Genomic DNA, 19,657 nt, shown 5'->3' with positions numbered 1-19,657 from the left:
CTTTGTGTAGACTTGGCTGTCCTAGAACTCATTCTGTAGATCCGGCTGGCTTCAGAGTCAAACACAGCTTCATGGTGACTACAGTCTCAGGGGTAGGTGAGACAGCATGCAGAGATGCCCTACTGGCTACTGGTGCAGGTTGAAGCCAGCACTATGTGCTAAGCTGAACTGTGCAGCGGCTGATGTGGTAGTTTAAGATTTTTCTCACTGGGTGAGAGCATGCTGCAGGTGCTCAGGGAAGACAATCCAGACATAGAAAACCTCTAAACAGTTACAGTGTGTCTAAAAATGTGCTGGACTTAATAAAGAGAAGATGTATAGAAAGTCATAGAAAAATTAGCTTATAAATAATGAGATAAAGTCTTTATAAAGAGAATAAAATAATATAAAAAGCATAACCCATGTGAAGATGGAAAATACACAAAGACTCTGGATTCTATATGGTGTCTTGTTGACTTTAAATTTTTGATTGCTGATGAGCAAACAGCAGCAGCTGAGAGACGTGGGATTGTAAGTGGAACTGCTGAATTAAACCAGCCCAGATACTTTAGAGGTTATGCTTTTGTTTCCATAGGAAACAAAAGGCTACAGATTCATTCAAGGTTAAAGAGGATCAGGTTTGATCAGGGGAGATGACCTAAAATCTTGACTACAAATAAGCCTTCTACAAAACAGAGCAAGGGGACCAAACACCAATGAAAATGGTGGCCCAGGTGACCCAGCCTCTCAGGTGCCTCTGTTGCAGTTTCCTTAGAGTTCTGCATCCAGAACAACTTCAACATTGCTGGCTGAGATGGTCCAGCCTCATAGACACTAGCCAACATGTCAGATAAGCCTTGCATTTTCCCATTACTCGGAGACAGGACAACAAATACTATAGCTAGTTCTCCCAGGACTTGACCATTATCCTATTTTCTTAGAGTCCCCTAAAGATGTCAAGTGTCTGCAGACAACTGGTTAACAGTCTAGAGAACATAATGCCCATATTCCCAAGACATGGGGTGGGTGGTTTTAATCATTTGGTGGGTTATGGATGTTTGTCATTGTTTAGGGTGGTTGGTTACAAGTTGTTATTCATCATGGTGAGGAAAAAGCTAATCAAAGGAGATTAGATTCAGGGATGTTCTGAAAAAAAAAAGTGGTGGGGGGGACTGTAGAAATGATAGGGTTAAAAGGATAGATTATTGACTCTACTTTTAAACTAAAAGAGCAACTACTATTAAATATTGTACATTGCTATTTACTTTTGTATATTGATGTAAATTTAAGAATATTTTTATTATACTGTATACCTGTTTCTACTCTTGTTTAAGGTATTTTTATATATTGATACAAATTTAAGGTCATTTTTGTTATACTGTAAATATGCTTCTACTCAAGATATTTTTGTATACTGAGACAAATTTAAAGTTATTTTTGTCATAATGTTCCTAATCTTATTTAAGGTATTATGCCTATGCAGCTCATTTAACAATGTAATATAAATTTATAGTCCTTGAAAGTTATTATTATAAACTGTTTAGAATAATAAAGAAATGCATGTTAGTAGTCACTTATAACAATCAAACTTATAGTCATGTTAGGTGTTTTCAGAGTCATTCAGAGATATATTTTTAGATATAGAGGTGGTATTCAAACACTTCAGAGATCTACAGAATATGGCATGTTTTAATAACAGAAGGCTTTTCATGAGAGTGAAAAAGGATGATGGGCATCAAAGAACCTCCATATGGAATTCATTTTCTTCGTGGCAAAAGCTAGCCACTAGGCAAAAAAACTGCCCTTGCCTTGACTGCTGACAACATGCTGTCCAAATTGGACATGTAGGACACGAAAGTGTCTGCCTAACTTTGCCAAGACAAGGTAATTCAGTCCTTCAAAATTCCTGATTCATACATGGAGCATGAGTAGTGTCAGGGAACAAATTTCCTTAGTGTTATCTCCTTCTCCCCTGGGAATGAATTAAAACCACCAGGTTTTGTGGCAAATGCCTTTACCTGCTCAGTGATATCACTGGCTCGCCCATCAGAACATTATTTCTAAAGTGCTGCAGTACCTTTTGACTGATTTTTTGTTTTGTTTTTGAGGCAGGGTCTCCCTATGTAGCACCACCGGCTATCCTGGTACTCCCTGGTCCTCAGACCAGGCTGACCTTGAACTCACTGAGTTCTGCCTTCCTTAGTGTGCAGAACTACACCCAGACTTATGGTACCCTTTAACCTATGGCCTGCCTTGGAGATTGCAACCTGCATCTTCTGGTGTTCTGTATCCAGGGGGGCCATTGTCATTCTGTTGTCTCACAACTGTCTCAGGGCCAAGGGTACAAACCTTGTTCTGGCTGACAGCAATGACAGTAGACACAAGGTCCCCATGGTCTGCCTCTAATTTTCTCTTCAGCTCTCCATTGCCTTTTAGTGGCAGGGAATCACCAATGTTTCTCAGAGTAGGTTGCCCTTCCTCTTACCAATGGTTTTTAAACATGCTGCTTCCTGTACCTAGCATATTCTTGTTCAAGCATCTTTAAGATACCACTCAGATGCCATTTCCTGTGGGACATCTTGAACCCTTCTCCCTCCAAGTTGGATTATATATCTTCTTGAGGGTTTCCAACTCATGCTGTATGGCAACTGTGTATCTCTCTGCTAGTCTTGAGTCCCTATGTATGAGAACCCAAGAATGGTACATCCTTGTATCAACAGATCTGGGACAGGAACCACCCAGGTACCTCCTGGTTGGAGTAAGCACCTAGGTGAATCTGGCTCTTTGCCAGAGTCAGTATGCCATCTCTGGGATCCCAGCTATCTGTGAGGATAAATGTAGTGAGATATCCACCCCACCTGCACCTGTTGTACTGACCACACCCATTGGGGTGTGGGAACAGGTGTGGGCATGACCAAGGGGGACTAGGTCTGGGGTCCCAGAGTCCAGCTCTCTCTCTTGCTCCCTTTTCTTGGGATGGGAACCTGTGGGTGGTCATCTGTTTCAATGTAATTTCTCCCCCAATAAACATCCATCAGCCTATTGCTTCCCAGATTCTTATATATCCATGTTATAGATAAAGCTAGAAGATCACTTGAGACCAGAAGTTCTAGATCAGCCTAGGCAACATAACACACCATCTCAAAAGGATGAGAAGAAAGGAGGGAGGGAGGAAAAAATGTGATTCCATAGCCATCAAGTGTCTCATTCATTTAGCCGTCCTTAGTCAAGGTTTGCTGAATGGATACAGGTGACTGATAGACTGGGTAGTATCTGGTAAGCCTGAATACAGGGTATATGCTCGTGCTGCTTATCAAGAGTGGGAAGATGGACTAGTGGATTAGAGTCCTGCATTGGCCAGGTGACGGTTGAGATGTTTGTAGGATCCAGGTTGTCAACACAGTGGCTAAACTAGTGAGGGTCTAGTGCTGGGATCAAAGATTTTTTTTTTTTTTTTTTTTTTTTTTTACCTCATGTGGAGGAGGCAGCACTTGGCAGAGGCCTGGCTCAAAGACAGAGTCCTGGGAGGCGAGTGTGTGTGTGTGTGTGTGTGTGTTGCTCCATCCATGGACACAGCAGTTGGGAGATGAAATAAGTTATTTTCAAACAGTTTTGCTGGTTGTGGTGGCACAGTTCTATAATCCTAGCATCCAGTGGCTGAGGCAGGAGGATCATGAATTCAAGCTTGGCTACATAGTAAGACCCTGTCTCAAAAGCAAAAAATACACAAAAAATTAAAATGGGGGTGGTGGGTGGTGGTGGATAGATGGCTCAGTAGTTAGGGGATCTGATGCCTATGGCCTTTGCAGGCACCTTGTACTCACATGTGTATACCTGTATGCAAACACACACACACACATACACACACACCCCTATACATACTTAAAAATAAATCTTTGCAGGATGGCTCATTGGTTAATTAACATCTCTGACTACTTTTCCAGAGGATTCAAGGTTCAATTCCCAGCACCCACATGGCAGCTCACTACTGTCTGTAACTCCAAGATCTGACACCCTTACATAGACAAACATGCAGGGAAAAAATCAATGCATATAAAATAAAAATAATTTTAAAAATCTTTTAAGATTTTAAATATATGGTGACATATACCTTTAATCTTAGAACTTGGGAGGCAGAAGCAGGAGGAGTTTGAAGATAGCCTGGTCTACAGAGTGAGTTCCGGGACAGCTAGGGATACATAGAGAACCCCTGTTTTGAAAAACCAAAAGCAACAAAAACAAAATTGGGATGGTGAGCTAGCTCACCAAGAAAAGGTGCTTGCTGCCATACCTGATAATTCCTAGTGATGGGGATGTCCTTCTGTATATATGTTTCTCTTATTGGCTGATGAATGAAACACTGGCCAGTGGCCAGGCAGGAAGTATAGGTGGGCTACCAGACGAGGAGAGTTCTGGGGAGAGGATGCAGAGAGTGAGACCATGTAGCTACTGGGAAGATAGGATGCTGGCCGTTCTCTGGTAAGATAAAGCCATGTAGAAATGCATAGGTTAATAGTTATGGGTTAATTAAGAGGAAGTCAGCCAGGGGCTGCAGAGATGTCTCAGAGGTTAAGAACACTGGTTGCTCTTCCAGAGGTTCTGAGTTCAATTCCCAGCAACCACATGGTGGTTCACAACCTGGTGCCCTCTTCTGGCACTCAGGTGTACATTCAGGTAGATCACTATATATATATTAAACATTAAAAGAAAAAAATCTTTTTTTAAAAGAGAGCTAGCCAATAAGAAACCTGAGCCATTGTCGAAACAGTTTATTCTTAGTATGAGCCTCTGTATGTTTATTTGGGCCTCTGTATGTTTATTTGGGGCTAAATGGCTGTGGGATCAGGAAGGACAGAAACTCCATCTACATCCTAGTAACCATATGGTATAAGGAGAAAACCAGCTCCTGCAAGGTGTGCTGTGATCACCACACATGAGCTCAACCCCCACCAAATGTAATAAAAGCCAGGTAGAGTTGGTGCAGGCTAAATAGGGCTTTTTTACTTGCACATCAAAATGTACCCCATTCTTAGACAACATCTCAGTGTTGTATCCTGCTTGATAGGAGAAACCATTCCTGCACATCTTGGTTTCTCCTCTTGGCTCCAGTCACTCTCTGGTTCCTCCATAGCCTATGAGAAAATGCTGAGCATCAATGTCTTTTGTGATGGGATAAGTGGGTATTGTAGAGATCTGTTTTCTTAGTGTAATAACTATCATTGTCATCAGAGCAATTGTGACTAAGACTCTCAGGGCTAAGCCTGTAGGTTCTTGATGTTTCCTTGTAGGGAGTGGGCAGGAAGGGTCACTGGACCCTAGTGAATGCATTTGGAAGGAGGTATAGGCAGAGCCCAAGTTCCTGTGTCTCAGGCCACGTGCTGAGGGAGGACCTGGGAGGAAGGACAGAGTGGTCCTTGCCTGAGTAGAGGGTCAAGTCTACTCTTGAATCAAACCTACCCTTGATTCAGAAGCCCAGGGAATTTCTGCCTGTTCTATAAGGAAAACAGCCTGACATGAGGATGTGAAGTGACAGTAGCTCGCTCTTGATGCATTTTGCTCACAGGCCTTACTTTGCTGTGGCCTTTCTGGTTCACAGAGCCCTGTGGAGGTCAGAGAACTTTGTGAAGTCAGTTCTCCACTTCCATTTTACATGGGTTCCAGGGATCAAAGGCAGCTCATCCCGCTTGTGTGGCAAAGTGCTTTTCCCCAGCTAGCTCTCCAGTCTTCTCTGGGGTACTTCCCAGCACTCGTTAACTTGTGGTTCTCGGGAGTTAAGTACCATTGCCAGCCTAGAAAGTCTGTCACTGAGCCGAGTGGGCCCTGGGTTCTTCACAGCAGAGCTTCTAGGCATAGGATAAGGAATAACTGACAGTCTGCTCCATATGGCCACTGTTCCTAGGGGCCACACCTGCATGGTGAGGTCAAGTTGTGTTCCTCTTCTATGTGAGCCTTCTTTGTCTTGGGTACGTCTATGGAGGCTCTGAGTCAAGTACCCTTGTAGTGTAGAAAAGTTTACACCCAGGACATTGGTAGTGGTGGCTAGTTTTAAATGTCACCTTCACACAATCTAGAATTACTAGGAAAAGGATTATTTAAATAACGTGGAAAACTATATTAGTGGAAAGACCTGCCCACTATAGGCAGCATCATTTTGTGAGCTGGGTCTTGCACTGAATGGAAAGGAGCCAAGTACTTCATGTGCTCATTAATTCATTGCCTTCTGTTCTAGACTATAGGAGTAATGTGACCAGCTATTTCAAGTTCCTGTTGCAGTGACTTCCCTGCAATGGTGTACTGTAACCTGGAATGCTGAGCCACCAAATAATTTTTATTCTTCCAGTTGCTTGTCAGGATATTCTCTCTCTCTCTCTCTCTCTCTCTCTCTCTTCAAGACAAGGTTTCATTGTGTGTAGCCCTAGCTGTCCTGGAACTTACTCTGTAGACCAAGCTGCCCTTGAACTCAAGAGATCACTTGCCTCTGCCTCCTGAATGCTGGGATTAAAGGCATGTGCCACCATTGCTTGGCTTATCAAAGCACTTTATCACAGCAATGGGAAACAAAATTAGGACATTGGCTACTGGTTCCTATCTCAGATCAAGGACCAACAGGAGAGTAACAGATGGATCCAGGTTCCAAAACACCCACCAGCCAAAGCGAGACCACTTGGACTCAGAGGGGAGGCACGTGTCCCTGTGTGCCACTGCCTTGGGAGGTGAGTTTTAGGAAAAATAGGAGCTGACATGGGAACAGCACCTGCCCTTTTGCTTGCTTTCATACTGGGGAGCCATCTTCAAGTCTGTTTCCATAATGAAGGGACAGAGAAGTATAATCCTTTCTGGCTTATTCTGTCTGATGAGGGTGGATGGCTGCAGGAATAGAGCGAGGGGCAGAGCCCGAGGCAGTTGGTAAGAAATCACCAGTTTATTGAATGAAAAAACCCAACATGGCCCCATTCTTCCCACCCCACTTATTCTCAGGCCCAGGAGACACTCTGGACAGTAGGGCTGGGCAGTGGAGAAGGACTTAAAGAGTCTGGGGTGTAGAGAATGAGAAAACGATGTTCCAAGTGCAGTTTTGTGCCACACTGCTCAGAAGCAGTGAGAGGGAAACAGACAAGTTCCAGAGATGCCAGAGGGCATGGAGGCTGGGTCAGCTCTGTCCCTTCTCAGCCTCTCCTGAAGACACTGAGGAGGCTGAGGTAGGTCTGGGACCCATCCATGGCTGAGAGCGAAGGCTCCTGGAAGAGGACCTGGTGGAGACGGGCTTCTTACTGCTGCTCTGCCACGGAGGAAGTGGGAAGGCAGAGCAGGGAAGGAGAGGCAAGCTGACACAGGAAAAGGGAGACATACGGCTGGATAAGAGTCACAGATAATGTGTATGTTGGGGGGCAGGGTTTGCTCCCTCCTACCTAGTGAAGCCACAGAGCTATCTTAGGTGGGAGACAGGAGGCAAAGGAGGAGGGAGCCTCAAGGACAGGACCTGTGCACAGGACAAGTTACCCAAACAACTGGAAAACAAAACAAACAAAACAACAACAAAACACCACTTAGGACACAGGACATTCACAGAGACTTGAACTGGCAGGAAATCATGCATGTGAAGATACTGGGAAGCCCCCTCCATCCCAGAAACACCAGGATGCTCAGGTGTACCCCCAAATCTACTGGGAAACTGGGGCATGCGAGGTCACAGGAATGACAGGAGGCCCCAGCCCTGTAACAGTTGTCATCGTTATGTAGGGGAAGGCAGGTTGTGTAGCAACCAACAGATGAACCTTGGAAATCGAGGGCCTGGTGGCCAGGCTATGGTAAAGTGCTAGGCTGTCTCACTGTGTACCAGAACTCCAGGTTTTTCATTTCCAGAAAGGGAACCAGTGCTGCAGGGGGTCAGTGAGGTGAAGGAAGGTCCAGATTATTTAATTATAGGGATTATGGGCACCAGAAGGCAGAACCACCCAGCTCTGTTGGGCCTGGAACAGGAGGGAGGAGGGTAGTCCAGAGATGAGCTGGGCAGTGAGAGGGGAGGGCTGCATCCCCAGTGGCAGTGTCCTTCAGGACTGGGTATGTAGAGGCAGGCCCCAGTGCTGGGAAAGGGAGGTGAGGCCGGGGCTTGCTGGCCTTTCCCTGCCTGCAGTTGGTGAGGCTGGGTGGCAGTGCCAGGGAGTGGTTGGGAGGCAGGGTCTCAGGTAGTCTTGCTGCCACTGAAGAGTCCCACTGGAAAGTGCTTGACATGAGTGGGCCACTGGGCGGCCAGCTGGAAGAACTTGATGTCACTCCACTCAACTCCATCGATGGACACTGGGGTGATAGAGAAGAGAAAGGTTATGGGGTTAACTAAAGCCATCTCCCTATCCCTCAGGGAGGATGTGGCTCCCTCCCTCACCCTGCTGCCACCACCATCGCACCTCTCAGCATGGTCTGTTGTTGCTTTGCAGAGCAGATGAGGCGGCTGATGCCCTCAATGACCTGGCTCTTAGAGTCCACCTCCTTTTCCCGGGGCTTCTTGCTCAGGAAGATAGTGGGTACTGTAAAGTCAACAGGAACCACCTGTCATAGATTTGGGAAGCAGCCATCCCTTTCCTTCCCAGCCCATCTGCTTCCTTCTTGGGGTTGGGGAGGTTAATTTGCTCCCCCTGCTTCCTGGTGCTGACTGTTTGCGAGCAATTTTGAACTCTTGTGTCAATCTGCTAAAGATTCTGCACTTCTGCCTGGGCCTATCTTCACCAGCACAATAAGACCCTGGGGCCAGATGGTCTCCAAAATCTCTTCTTGTGGGAGTGTTCTGGGCACCTTGGGCCAGGGGCTGCCTCCCTGTCTGGGTCACCAAGGCTGTGGCTGAGGAGTGACTTGAAGTGGTAGATGTTTACACTACCTTCACCCAAGATGTGGACGTGCTCCCAGCTGGCTGTTCTCTGGGAAGGAGGACAAGTAGAGCAGGCCCTTACTGAGCTGCTCAAAGGTCCCTATGTCAGTCTAGTGGTGGGCTTGACTGCATGCCTGGCTCAAGAACCCTGAAGGGAGGAGGCACACATACCAAGAGGCCCTGCTGCCTGGGAGCTCCTATAGAGGCACATTTGGGGTCACACAGACATGCTGCAGGCACACATCAGGAGCTGCAGTGTTCCAACTGGTTACCCCAGCAGTAATCTATGGTGGTAGGGATCCCTCTCTCACTCTCCTGGAGAACAGGATCCATGACTACGCCACAACTCTGCTTCTGAAATCTTCCCCTTTATCCAGAATGGGCTGTATTCTCCCCATTCTCTTGGGTGTGCATGTGATTATTTTAAGGTATGGTTTTATTATGTAATTCTGTCCCAGTCTCCCAAATGCTGGGATTATAGATGTATACCACTAGGCTTAGATTCTTATCATTTTTCAAAAACAATCTTATCTTTCACTCCCAAAACTTCCTGGAATGGCTTCCATCCCTAGGTATGAGTGTTCTGCTCCAAAAATTATGGTGGCCATGGAGCTGGCCCTCTACATCCCATATCCATCCTTGTCCTCTGAGCTGGCTTTTGGACCCTAGGCTGACCTCAAGATCTATATACTAATACACATATCCCATCCAGAAGCAGATCCCTGGCCAGACCCTAGGACAGGTTCTTGGGAGGCCACCAAAGTGTGTTGTCTTTCCTAGCTTACCTTTCTTGTTCTTCTCTTTGGTGACAACAGTCATTGCCATGGTGCCAGAAAGCTGCGCTTCCCCTGCATGAGGCAGGCGAGAAACCTGTACTGAGCGGAAGACACTCTTCAGGGTATTCTTTGAGCTGGCATCCCTCTTGTCACCTTCTCTCCTTCGGTCCCCAGGGTGGCCCAGCCAGTAGTCCACCTGGAGGCCAATCACATCCCCATATGGGCTATTTGGGCTCCTGGAGAAGTGAAAAGAAAACATTTGTTGGCTTTGACCTCAGTGCCTAATCACTTGGGACCAATGAGGGGGAAGAAGAAACTGCTTTTGGGAGCAGGAGATGGGGAGGAAGACCAGCCAGCTGGCTCCATCTCTGCCAGCCACACAGAACCTGCTCATGTGGGGGGTGGAGAACCATGAGACCATAAAGCCCAAGTCACAGTGAGGATATCAAAACAAAATGAAGGAAGCAGAGCAGAAAGCTTTGTGAAAGTGTGCACACATATACAAACACACACACACACACACACACACACACACACACACACACGCATGTGCGCGCGCACATGCATGCACTCGCACACATACGCACATGCACTCATGCATGCACACATGCACACGCAAAAGCCAAGGCCCAGAGCAGGCAGATGGCTGGAGAGACTCAGCACTGCGGCTTCACAGCTGCCTTGGGAGCCAGCGGGTGCTGCCTTGCACGTTTGCTTATGTGTGGCAGTTCTAGCTCAGTGATAATTTTAGCTCCTGGGGGAAAATGGAGTGTTTTCTTGAAAGAAGGCGTTAGACACAATAGGTATCCAGGCTAGGAAAGTCATCTGACTTCTTCTGCCTCACTTTGGTGACTCCATTAAAAAACAAGCTTAAACTGGATGAGAAAAGAGGTCAAGGTAGGCTGGTTCCACAGTCCTCAAAGCCAAGATGTACAGAAGACTTTCATGCAGTGGATGAAATAGGAGAGAACAGGCTTCCTGTAAGTCCAGAAGTACTAAATTGCTGAGGCAGAATGTGGCTGCATTCCTAAACAGTCTCCTGCTGGGACAGAAGAAGACCACGATGAGAAATGTGAGGAGGAGAGGGGCTGGACTCTAGCGCAGGGTCCATTCCTTCCTCAAAATATGACACTGGAATGGGCACTTCTGGAAGGCCACTGGTAATGCCTCCCCATTGGGAGCTATGAAGAAAGGAAATAAGGAAGACAGAACAATGAGTAAAAAGATGTTGTATTCTGTGCCAGGCTACACCCAGCTTTTCATGCCTGAAAATCTTTGTTCTCCACCCTCATTACACCTTTGCTTGACCTCCCTCAGAAATGGCAGAAACCAGCTTGCTGGCCATCTCCCTGAACTTTAAGTACCTGAGATTCTAAAGAAGTGGTCTTCCTCCCACCACTCTCTGCAATCTCAGTTACAAGATCTTTGCCATCTGAACATTGCAGGCCCACCCTGGAACCTGAGCCACTGGCTGCCACAGCTCCAGGGCCTCCCATGGGACAGGTGCGAAGATACTGATACTGCCATTGCTACTCAGGCCTCAAACATCCCTGTGAAGTGGCCATTGATGGTCTGTAAATATGTTTCTCATACTGGTTACTGAATAAAGCACTGTTGACCGATTGCAAAGGAAAATAGGAGGGACTAGGAGACAAGGAGAAAAGAGGAAGTAGGAAGGAGTAAGGAGTCAAGATGGAGATTCTGGAGAGAATAGAACCGCCAGCCGCCTCTCGCTGGTAAGACCACGTGGAAATACATAGAAATGGGTTAATACTTAAGACAGAGCTAGCCTATAAGAAACAAGTAACTGGCCAACAGAATTATATCAAATACAGAGTCTCAGTGTGTTAATTGGGGCTGGCGCAGCGGCGGGACAAGACCAGGCAGTGGGAGGAAAAACCGTACTCCTTACAGGCCATTTCACTTCTATGAACAGCAGAAATTAAAGCTCAGTACCCTGCTTAAGTCAACATAGTGCACATAGGATGGGATGCCACCCAATCCTAACCAGGCATCCTTGACTCCCAATCCCATGTTATTCTTTTTTTTTTTCTTTCTCTCTTTTTTTTTTTTTGAGACAGGGTTTCTCTGTATTGCTTTGGAGCCTGTCCTGGAACTAGCTCTGCTAACCAGGCTGGCCTTGAACTCACAGAGATAAGCCTGCCTCTGCCTCCCCAGTGCTGGGATTAAAGGATTTTGCCACCAACGCCCAGCTCCATGCTATTCTTATAACCCAGCACAGTGGCTTCTCAAATTCCCTAATGCTTTGACCCTTTAATACAGTTTCTCATGACCCTTTAATACAGTTTCTCATGTTGTGGTGACTCCCAACCATAAAATTATTTTCATTGCTACTTCATAACGATTATTATTGCTACTGTTATGAACTGTATTATATAAATATTTTTTTTCTGATGGTCTTAGGTGACTACTGTAAAGGGATCACAATTCACAGGTTGAAAACCACTGTTCTAGGTCCTGTAGGAAGCTACTTGAATCTACACTTTAACAGTCCCCTGTCAATACAGCCCCAGCTGACCCTACAACAATGCAGAGTAAACAAAGCAAGAAGCATCAAACGTCACTGAACTTTCTTTCAATGTCTCAGTCACCTTGTGACAGGTCTTGGAATTCTAATCTAAGCCAGTGCTTTCACCTAGATGGCTGTGTTGTGCCAGAGTGCCATTCCTGAGAAGAGAGTCGGGTTGCTAGAGGAACATGGCAGGACAGACAGGGTTTGGGGAGGAACCTTACCCCACAATGGCGAGGGCACTGCTCATGGATGGGGATGAGGGAGGGGTAGCTGTGGCATCTCGGCTCAGGCCTGAGCTTGAGGGTGGTGATGTGGAGGGCACAGTAAGGCTGACCACAGGTGAATCATCTCCATCGCCTGTCAAAGGGACAAACACAGTTGGCCAGAGGCAGTTACCTTTGATCTGCTGGTGGCAGGAAGTGTGCTTTCCTTTCAGTGGACTCCAGGTTGTCTTGGAGGAGTGGGGCCCATACCTTCCTGTTCAACTGTTTCCCTGAACACACTCAATCAATTATATCCTGAAGAAGACCTGAAAGGTATGATCCTCACTCAGAGAAGCAAAGGAGCTCTGGCTTACCTGCAGTGGAGGGTGAGTCTTCAACAAGGCCCACTTTCACAACCTGCAGGGAAGGGACATTTGTTAGATCCTTTGTCAGGGTAGCCAAGCCCCAATCCAACTATTAAGAGATGGCCAGCACCATAGCCATGACTATTTGGTGTTTTGTTAATAATTAAACATCTTTACACATCCAGAATAGCCTAGGATTTAAAAAGACCCCCCCCACTCTCCCTGCCACAAGAAAAAGAAGAAAAACTAGTTTATGAGTTTGGTGGTATAAAGAGGCTGTGGGTTCTATTCTAGGCACCATAAAGCTAAAAGAAAGAAGTCAAGTTCTCTGAGGTGGGCCATAAGACTTCTCTGTGGGCTAGGGCAGGGCCTACTTTGAAGGCAGTGTCCTGACCTCATTTCTTCTAACATTAGACTGGCAGGGGCCTAGGAAACTTCTCCATCTTTGGAGCAGGTACATCTCAAGGCTGGCTAGGCTCTGTGTCAAGGTAAGTAAACTGCTGAAGGTGTAGACACAGCTTTTCTATTTCCCACTTTCCTGAAATCTGAAGTATCCTAGGAGGGATGTGTCAGGAATTTGACATAAACAATATTCTGGAAAGGATGGAGGGGGCCCTCCAGTGGCCAGAAAAAGATACAGCTAGAGGCAACCTGGTTAATAGTTTTGTGTTCTAAATGATAGGTTGGGTGGGGGTCTGGTTTCTTGGCACCTGAGCCAACCTATGTAGCAGAACAGTTGACCTGGAGGCCAAGGGCTGGGCTTGGGCTGCTACAGCAGAGACCATGTGCCTTTTCAGGTGGCTGTTGGAGGATGGGTCTAAAATTGACACTCTGGGGCTTTCTGGATACAGCTATCCTCTCTCTAGCTTTCCCGGTAGTTTGTGAGGCTGTTAGCTCATGTGGTTAATTCATTTTTTTCTTTTGAGATGCTACAAATGGAACCCAGGGTTTCCCCTTCCTCTTCAAGTCTGTATAACTCTGGTTATTCTGGAACTTACTCTGTAGACCAGGCTGGTCTTGAACTCACAGAGAACAACCTGACTCTGCCTCCCCAGTACTGATATTAAAGGCATGAGCCACCACTTGGTGTAGAACCCAGGGTCATATGCATGTACTCTGTCACTGAGCTATGGCTGAAAACATTTATTTTTATTTTTTTGTTTGTTTTTCGAGACAGGGTTTCTTTGTAACTTTTGGAGGCTATCTTGGAATTTGCTCTGTAGACCAGGCTGGCCTCAAACTCAGAGATCCACCTGCCTCTGTCTCCCGAGTGCTGGGATTAAAGGCAATTTTTTTTTTTTTTTTTTAAATGTCTCACTTGGCTCTGACAGCCAGTGACTGACAATTCATATCCTCAGTTTCATGAAGGAAGCAGTTATACTGCCAGTCTGGGTGGCAACCAGGAGGAATCTGAACTGCCAATGTGACTATGGGAGTTTTCTAAGGGGTAAGCAGGCAGTGACTGGCTGACTAGGTGGCTGGAAAGGCCAGAGTTAGCCTGCTTATCTCCCCAAGATGTCCTGTAATCAAGATGGGGACGGTTAAACCCAGGTCTGCTTAGTTTTTTCCTATAAAGATCGTGAGATATCTTCAAGACTAAGGGAGAGAAGTCAACTCCAAAGGGAAATCAGAATGTCTTCTGAATGGGAACATTAGTTTTCAAACCTCTGTAGAACACTCTGGCTTTTTGGAACTCCTAGGTTCCCCAGATTCAATCATTGCTAAATAAAAAACCAAAGGCACCCACAAGACTCTTCGTTTATTTCAAGATAAATTCATTTGAATTTCATGAATTCAATAATATATAAATCTACATCAGGGAGGCTTTTCCTTAAAGTCATCCCTGTGAGATGGCTGGTTCTGGACTTCTCAGAATGCCAATGTTTCACTATTTCTGAGGTTACTTCCTCTTCTCTGAGCTGGGAGAAGCCATACTGTGGATTGAGCTCCAAAGGTACAAGAACTTAAGTTCAGGACTTGGAGACATCAATAACTAATCTGGGTATGGTTCTTGATTAGGGGAAGGATGTCCCTCTATAATTACAGTATTTAGGAGGCTGAGACAGGAGGATCACAAGTTCAAGGCCTGCCTTTGCTACAGAGATCCTGCTGTGGATTTAACAGTGTGTGTCACCACATACAGCCATTTCTTATTTGGAAGGGAAAAAAGCGGCTGGGAGGCTGGGGTTGGAGGAGGGGAGCAAGTACATACACCAATGAAGGGAATAAACTTCTGATAGGAGTCTTCATCAGGGCTGTTGGGAAACAGGAAAGGTTTATAATTAGTGGGTTTGCAAGAGTGCTGGAGAAATAAGCTTCCCACACTGTGTTCTACTCAATGGGATCCAGAACACACAGCTACAGCTTCCTGTCACACTGTAGGGTGGCCACTCATTAAGGACAGAGTGGAGAGCACAGAATAGAGGCAAAGAGCACATTGCAAACAATGCTACTCATATTTGCCAGCTGATTTCAATCACTAGGGAGTAAAATAACTGATGCCTATGCAAGGAGGAAGCAACATGCATGGAGGCTTTAAAAGACATGTACATCTCCCAGGGCCTCTATGACAGAAAAAGGAATTGTGGAAAAGTTTCCTCTAAACTAACCCCCCCACCCCTTTTTTTTTTTTGACAGGTTTCTGTGTAGCCCTGGTACTCACTCTGGAGACCAGGCTGGCCACGTCAGAGATCCACCTGTCTCCGCTCCGGAGTACTGGGATTAAAAGTGTGTATCACAACTGCCTGGCTACCTAATATGTTTGCATTCATTCATTCATTCATTCATTCATTCATTCATTCATTCATTCATTCATTTATTTATTTATTTGGGTTGTTTAAGACAGGGTTTCTCTGTGCTTTGGAGCCTGTCCTAGAATTAGCTCTGTAGACCAGGCTGGCCTCAAAGTCACAGAGATTCACTTGCCTCTGCCTCCCGAGCGCTGGGACTAAAGGCGTGCGCCACCACCACCCAGCTGCCCCAATGTTTTTAAGAAAACTCCCAATGTTAGACTTACAACTTATGCCTGCAGGTCAGCATGGCTTCGGCAACAGGCAGCTGGTGTGTCGTGGCTGCTCCGTTGACATACTGCATCACACGACCCACCACATCCAGTGGCTCTGCAGAAAAGCCAGGAGAGACATGTTCATTTCATGTGTGCTGTGCCTCACACAGACCCTCCTAAGTCCCAAGCCAGGGCCCTCAGAGCTGAGAAGAAGAAAGGATTCCAAGATCCTCTTGGCCGTGAGACAAAGGACTCATAAACCTAAGCAGAATCCTCCCTGACCTTAGCTGAATGCTGATGCTAGCTAGTATCACCAGTGGATGGTACTGGGATCCCTGCTGATACAGTGTCACTCACTCAACAACAGACTGACCAGTGGCACTCCCTATTGCCTATTTCATCTCTACAAGCAGAGCTGGCCCACACATCAAGTCACATGATCTCCTTACTTTTAGATGCAGGCAGAAGCTATCTATCCTAAGGAAAGGGCCACACAGGGTACACCTCCATTAATGAATACCAATCGGAAAGTGGTAAGGGCAAGGCTAAGAGCTATAGCATTGGGAAGAAGGTTGCTCTTCACTCTGTTCAGCTGTATTGGGGAACCAGGAGCCTCACTCCTTGGGTTTGTTTTTTTAGGGGTCCATACCTGACACTGGGGGCTCTGAGCGACTGAACAGGTCTCTCCAGGCAGAATCGAGGAAGGTGCTACTGTATCTACTATCCACTGAGCCTAAGTATTTGGCCACTGGATGAGAACCTGGCAGAGGGAAAACCAGACAGAACAAAAGGTTAATAGGTAGAATAGGGGAAGCAGCTATCTCCAGCCATCGTCCATCCTTTAGTTTCCCTGACCAACTCCCATCCCATGAACAGGTCTTCTGATAGAGCTTTCCTGAATGCTGCCGAACTTTACCTAGGGGAATGATGAGGAAGCGCATGTAACCCAGCCAGTCCGGTGTTTTGCTGGCAAGGGACTTGACAAAGAAACGGAGGATGGAGCTCAGATAACTCTGGCTGCCCACAGCTGCCACCTTGACTGGTCTTGGCATGGATGAGTTGCAGTTGCAGCTGAGGAGAAAGGGGGTATACAAATACCATACTTAGGTTTCAGGATCCTGTTCAGGGCAGGGCTCAAGCTCTGATTTCACACATTCTAAAAGCCACAGGAACAAAATGCTACAGGGAGGCATCAAGCTATGGTGCTACTCAAGAGGGTAGGCAGTTGTCTATAGAGAAGGTTGTGGCTAACAGGGACAAGATGGAAGTGTTGCTTGTGGGGACTAGAGTTAGCCTAGGCCCAGACACCTGTAATTTTCTTGCTCTGTCATATGGGAGGGGGACACCAGGCCTCCCTCAGATGGCCCTGGAGAGGAAAACACAGGATCCCAACCAAAAAGCAGAATGCTACCATAGAGAGAAGGAATTTAAGATATTTTGAGAACCCTGGATTCTCTTCTTGGGTTTAAGAGAAAGATGAGGCATGTCAAAGTGAGACATAAGTCCACAGTGTGGAGGCGGCAGGGGTTGAGGTTCAAGAGCTGATATTCTAGGGGCTTGGAGTACTACTGCTGACTGTCTCTTAAGTACGAGCTAAAGCTGCAGCTTTCTGGCTTGAGAGTATTACCATTGCTAGAAGTCAGGGTGGGAAGATGAGGTAGAGGAACCACAAAACATTGTAAGAAGAAAAGCCAGAGCCCTTACTAGCGCTGAATCCTAGTGAGCAGGGCAGACAACACGGCCTGGACCTCCACTATTGAGCAGGTGCATACAACAGGCTTCCTCTGGTCTTGGAGCAGTTCAGCCACATACTAGAGGGGAGGAAAGCAGGGATACAGGTAGTCACAGCACTCCCCACAGATGCGGAGAGGTTAGGCAAGGCCCAGACTGAGCTGCAGAGCTCTGAATCTCTGACCAACACTGGGCAGAAGTGATCAGGTTTTTTGGCTATACGTAAGCAAAATGTAAAACAGACCAGGAAACATGCTGACTGTGAAATAGGGAGGATTAAAAGTCCCAAATACCACCCATGTCCAGGCATCTCTGGAACCACACTGTCTTACAAGGCAGAGAGTGGATGGCAGATGAAGTCACTCTCCTGCTTCCTCGTGTGCTGTTTCAAGTCACACACAGGGAGAATCTATAGACCCCCCTACCCCTTGACCTTTAATGCTCTACCTGGCCCTGCCAGTCTGTGGTGTTCACCAGGATGACATTTTCTGGGAGGGCTGCATCGGATACCAGGATCTGATTCAGTTGGTCGTATACCACCTTCCTTGGAATCTGTAGAAACAACTATTTGGTTGGGTGATGCCCAGGGAGGTGGGTGTAGATAAAATTCCTGGCACAAGGATAACTAAGGCTCTGTGGAGACAGTCTCCCATTGATCAGACTAAAATGGAGATGAGAAAGAGAAAGATCACCGTCCTTGGAGAATACACTAATAGACTGAGTAAAGTCACAGCAATGGTTGTTCTGGGGAGTCTGTGGGGCCAGGAAGCTGCCCCAATGGAGGGCATGGCTCTGGGATAGCAGGGTGGAGGATGACAGCAGTGAGCTGGTGCTTGGAGAATGCAGCAAGGACAGTGGGGCGAAAAATAAGAGTGGCAGCAGGCACCATATGGGGCCCACTGTCCCAGAAACAAAGGCACTTCAGGAAAGGCGATTAAGCGGAAGGACAATACCTCACCCTAGGTGTCAGGCTATTCCAGTCTCAGTTTCATTGGCTGCTTTGTGATAGCATCAAATTTAGGAAGCCACACCACCCCAATTTTGTCCTTCCACAGTATTTATCAGGGAAACTTGGCTGTTAACTCTAGGAGAATGGTAACCAGCTTGGGTTACTTGCTGCCCTGGCTCTGATACTAGCGTTACAGAAAGGACTTACTTCCCAGGTTTGGTTTGTGCTCACATCTTCTCTAGCTACCCTCAGGCAAGAGTAGGCTAAGAAGAGCTTGGAATAACCATGGCAGCTCTCTGGCAGGGGAACAATGCCAGCAGTCCTTGTTCCTTCCCCTGTTTACCACTGGGCCCTCTATATTAGCAGAGGATAACAAATGTGGTATCCTCAGAAAAACTTCCCTCCTTTCCCACCACCTAGCCATCCAAGAAACAAACAGACTGAAATCCAAGAGAGGGGCTGTGATCTTGCCAGGAACCCAAGATTACCTGTGTGCTGTGCCCCAGGTCAGGAGAGCGCTCACTGTCAGAGCTGTTGGTCCTCTCACTCAGGGGCTTGGAGAGCTGCCTCTCCTTCAGGGGAGTGCTCCTCTTCTGCCGGGGTGTGTGTGTCCCTTCTACCTTGCTGATGGCAGCAGGAAGGAGGTTAACAACCCAACCAAAAAGTCATGTCAGCCCAACCACTCCTTCCCATATGTAATTGGTATTGAGTATGGCTGCAGGTCTGTGTTACCTGCTTCCTTCCTCTCTGGAGTACCTGGGGGAGGCAGAGCCCTGCAGATCTGTTTTGCTGGACTTCATAGGAGTTTTGACTTTTTCTGGTACAACTAGACTTGTGCTCACATCTCCAAACATGTCCTGGTCAGTGATTTCCTGCCACAAGAAAGGTGACACAGAATTCTTGTTACCTCTTACTTGATAACTGTGCAGGAGACTCCTCAGAGCCCTGCTAGAATTTGTCTTCACTTCAAAGATCATCATTTTCCTGGAAGCATGTGAGTGAAGCTATAGTTCTAATATTCTAATCACCTCCCATTTTGCTGAATACCATGTGTTCCTTTCTATTTTTACCCTCCAGACCTGTAAGTAGCGTATCCGCTCGAGAGGGAGCGACTGATGATAGGCGGATGGACCTGCATTCCTTTAGCTTTTCATTAGGGTAGGGCTTGTAGCTCTGAGGTTCTTGCCCACATTTCTCACCTTGGCCAAAGAGCCTTGAAATCATTACTTCCTTCCCATCTGGAATGCTGCTCCT

General features: G+C 46.7%; 1 protein-coding gene across 1 annotated transcript in view; it reads right to left on the bottom strand.

Annotated features, from left to right (window-relative positions):
- Positions 1–6,886: 6,886 nt before the first annotated feature.
- Positions 6,887–19,657, bottom strand: part of LOC127227500 (phosphofurin acidic cluster sorting protein 1-like) — a 40,203-nt gene continuing 27,432 nt past the window's right edge. The window contains exons 11-23 of the mRNA XM_051191870.1: positions 19,136–19,275; positions 18,892–19,027; positions 17,902–18,006; positions 17,428–17,534; positions 16,640–16,794; positions 16,373–16,483; positions 15,736–15,838; positions 14,932–14,974; positions 12,729–12,771; positions 12,373–12,508; positions 9,628–9,854; positions 8,385–8,504; positions 6,887–8,277 (exon numbers count right to left, since the gene is read on the bottom strand). Of these exons, the coding sequence (XP_051047827.1) occupies positions 8,162–8,277; positions 8,385–8,504; positions 9,628–9,854; positions 12,373–12,508; positions 12,729–12,771; positions 14,932–14,974; positions 15,736–15,838; positions 16,373–16,483; positions 16,640–16,794; positions 17,428–17,534; positions 17,902–18,006; positions 18,892–19,027; positions 19,136–19,275 (1,542 nt within the window). The 3' untranslated portion in view covers positions 6,887–8,161. The remainder of the gene's footprint in view (positions 8,278–8,384; positions 8,505–9,627; positions 9,855–12,372; positions 12,509–12,728; positions 12,772–14,931; positions 14,975–15,735; positions 15,839–16,372; positions 16,484–16,639; positions 16,795–17,427; positions 17,535–17,901; positions 18,007–18,891; positions 19,028–19,135; positions 19,276–19,657) is intronic.

The sequence above is a fragment of the Phodopus roborovskii genome, unplaced genomic scaffold (genome assembly GCF_943737965.1).
Source record: "Phodopus roborovskii unplaced genomic scaffold, PHOROB, whole genome shotgun sequence".
In the NCBI taxonomy this organism is placed as follows: Eukaryota; Metazoa; Chordata; class Mammalia; order Rodentia; family Cricetidae; genus Phodopus; species Phodopus roborovskii.
Note: the sequence above shows the minus strand (reverse complement) of the source record. Positions and strands in the feature narration are given on the sequence as shown.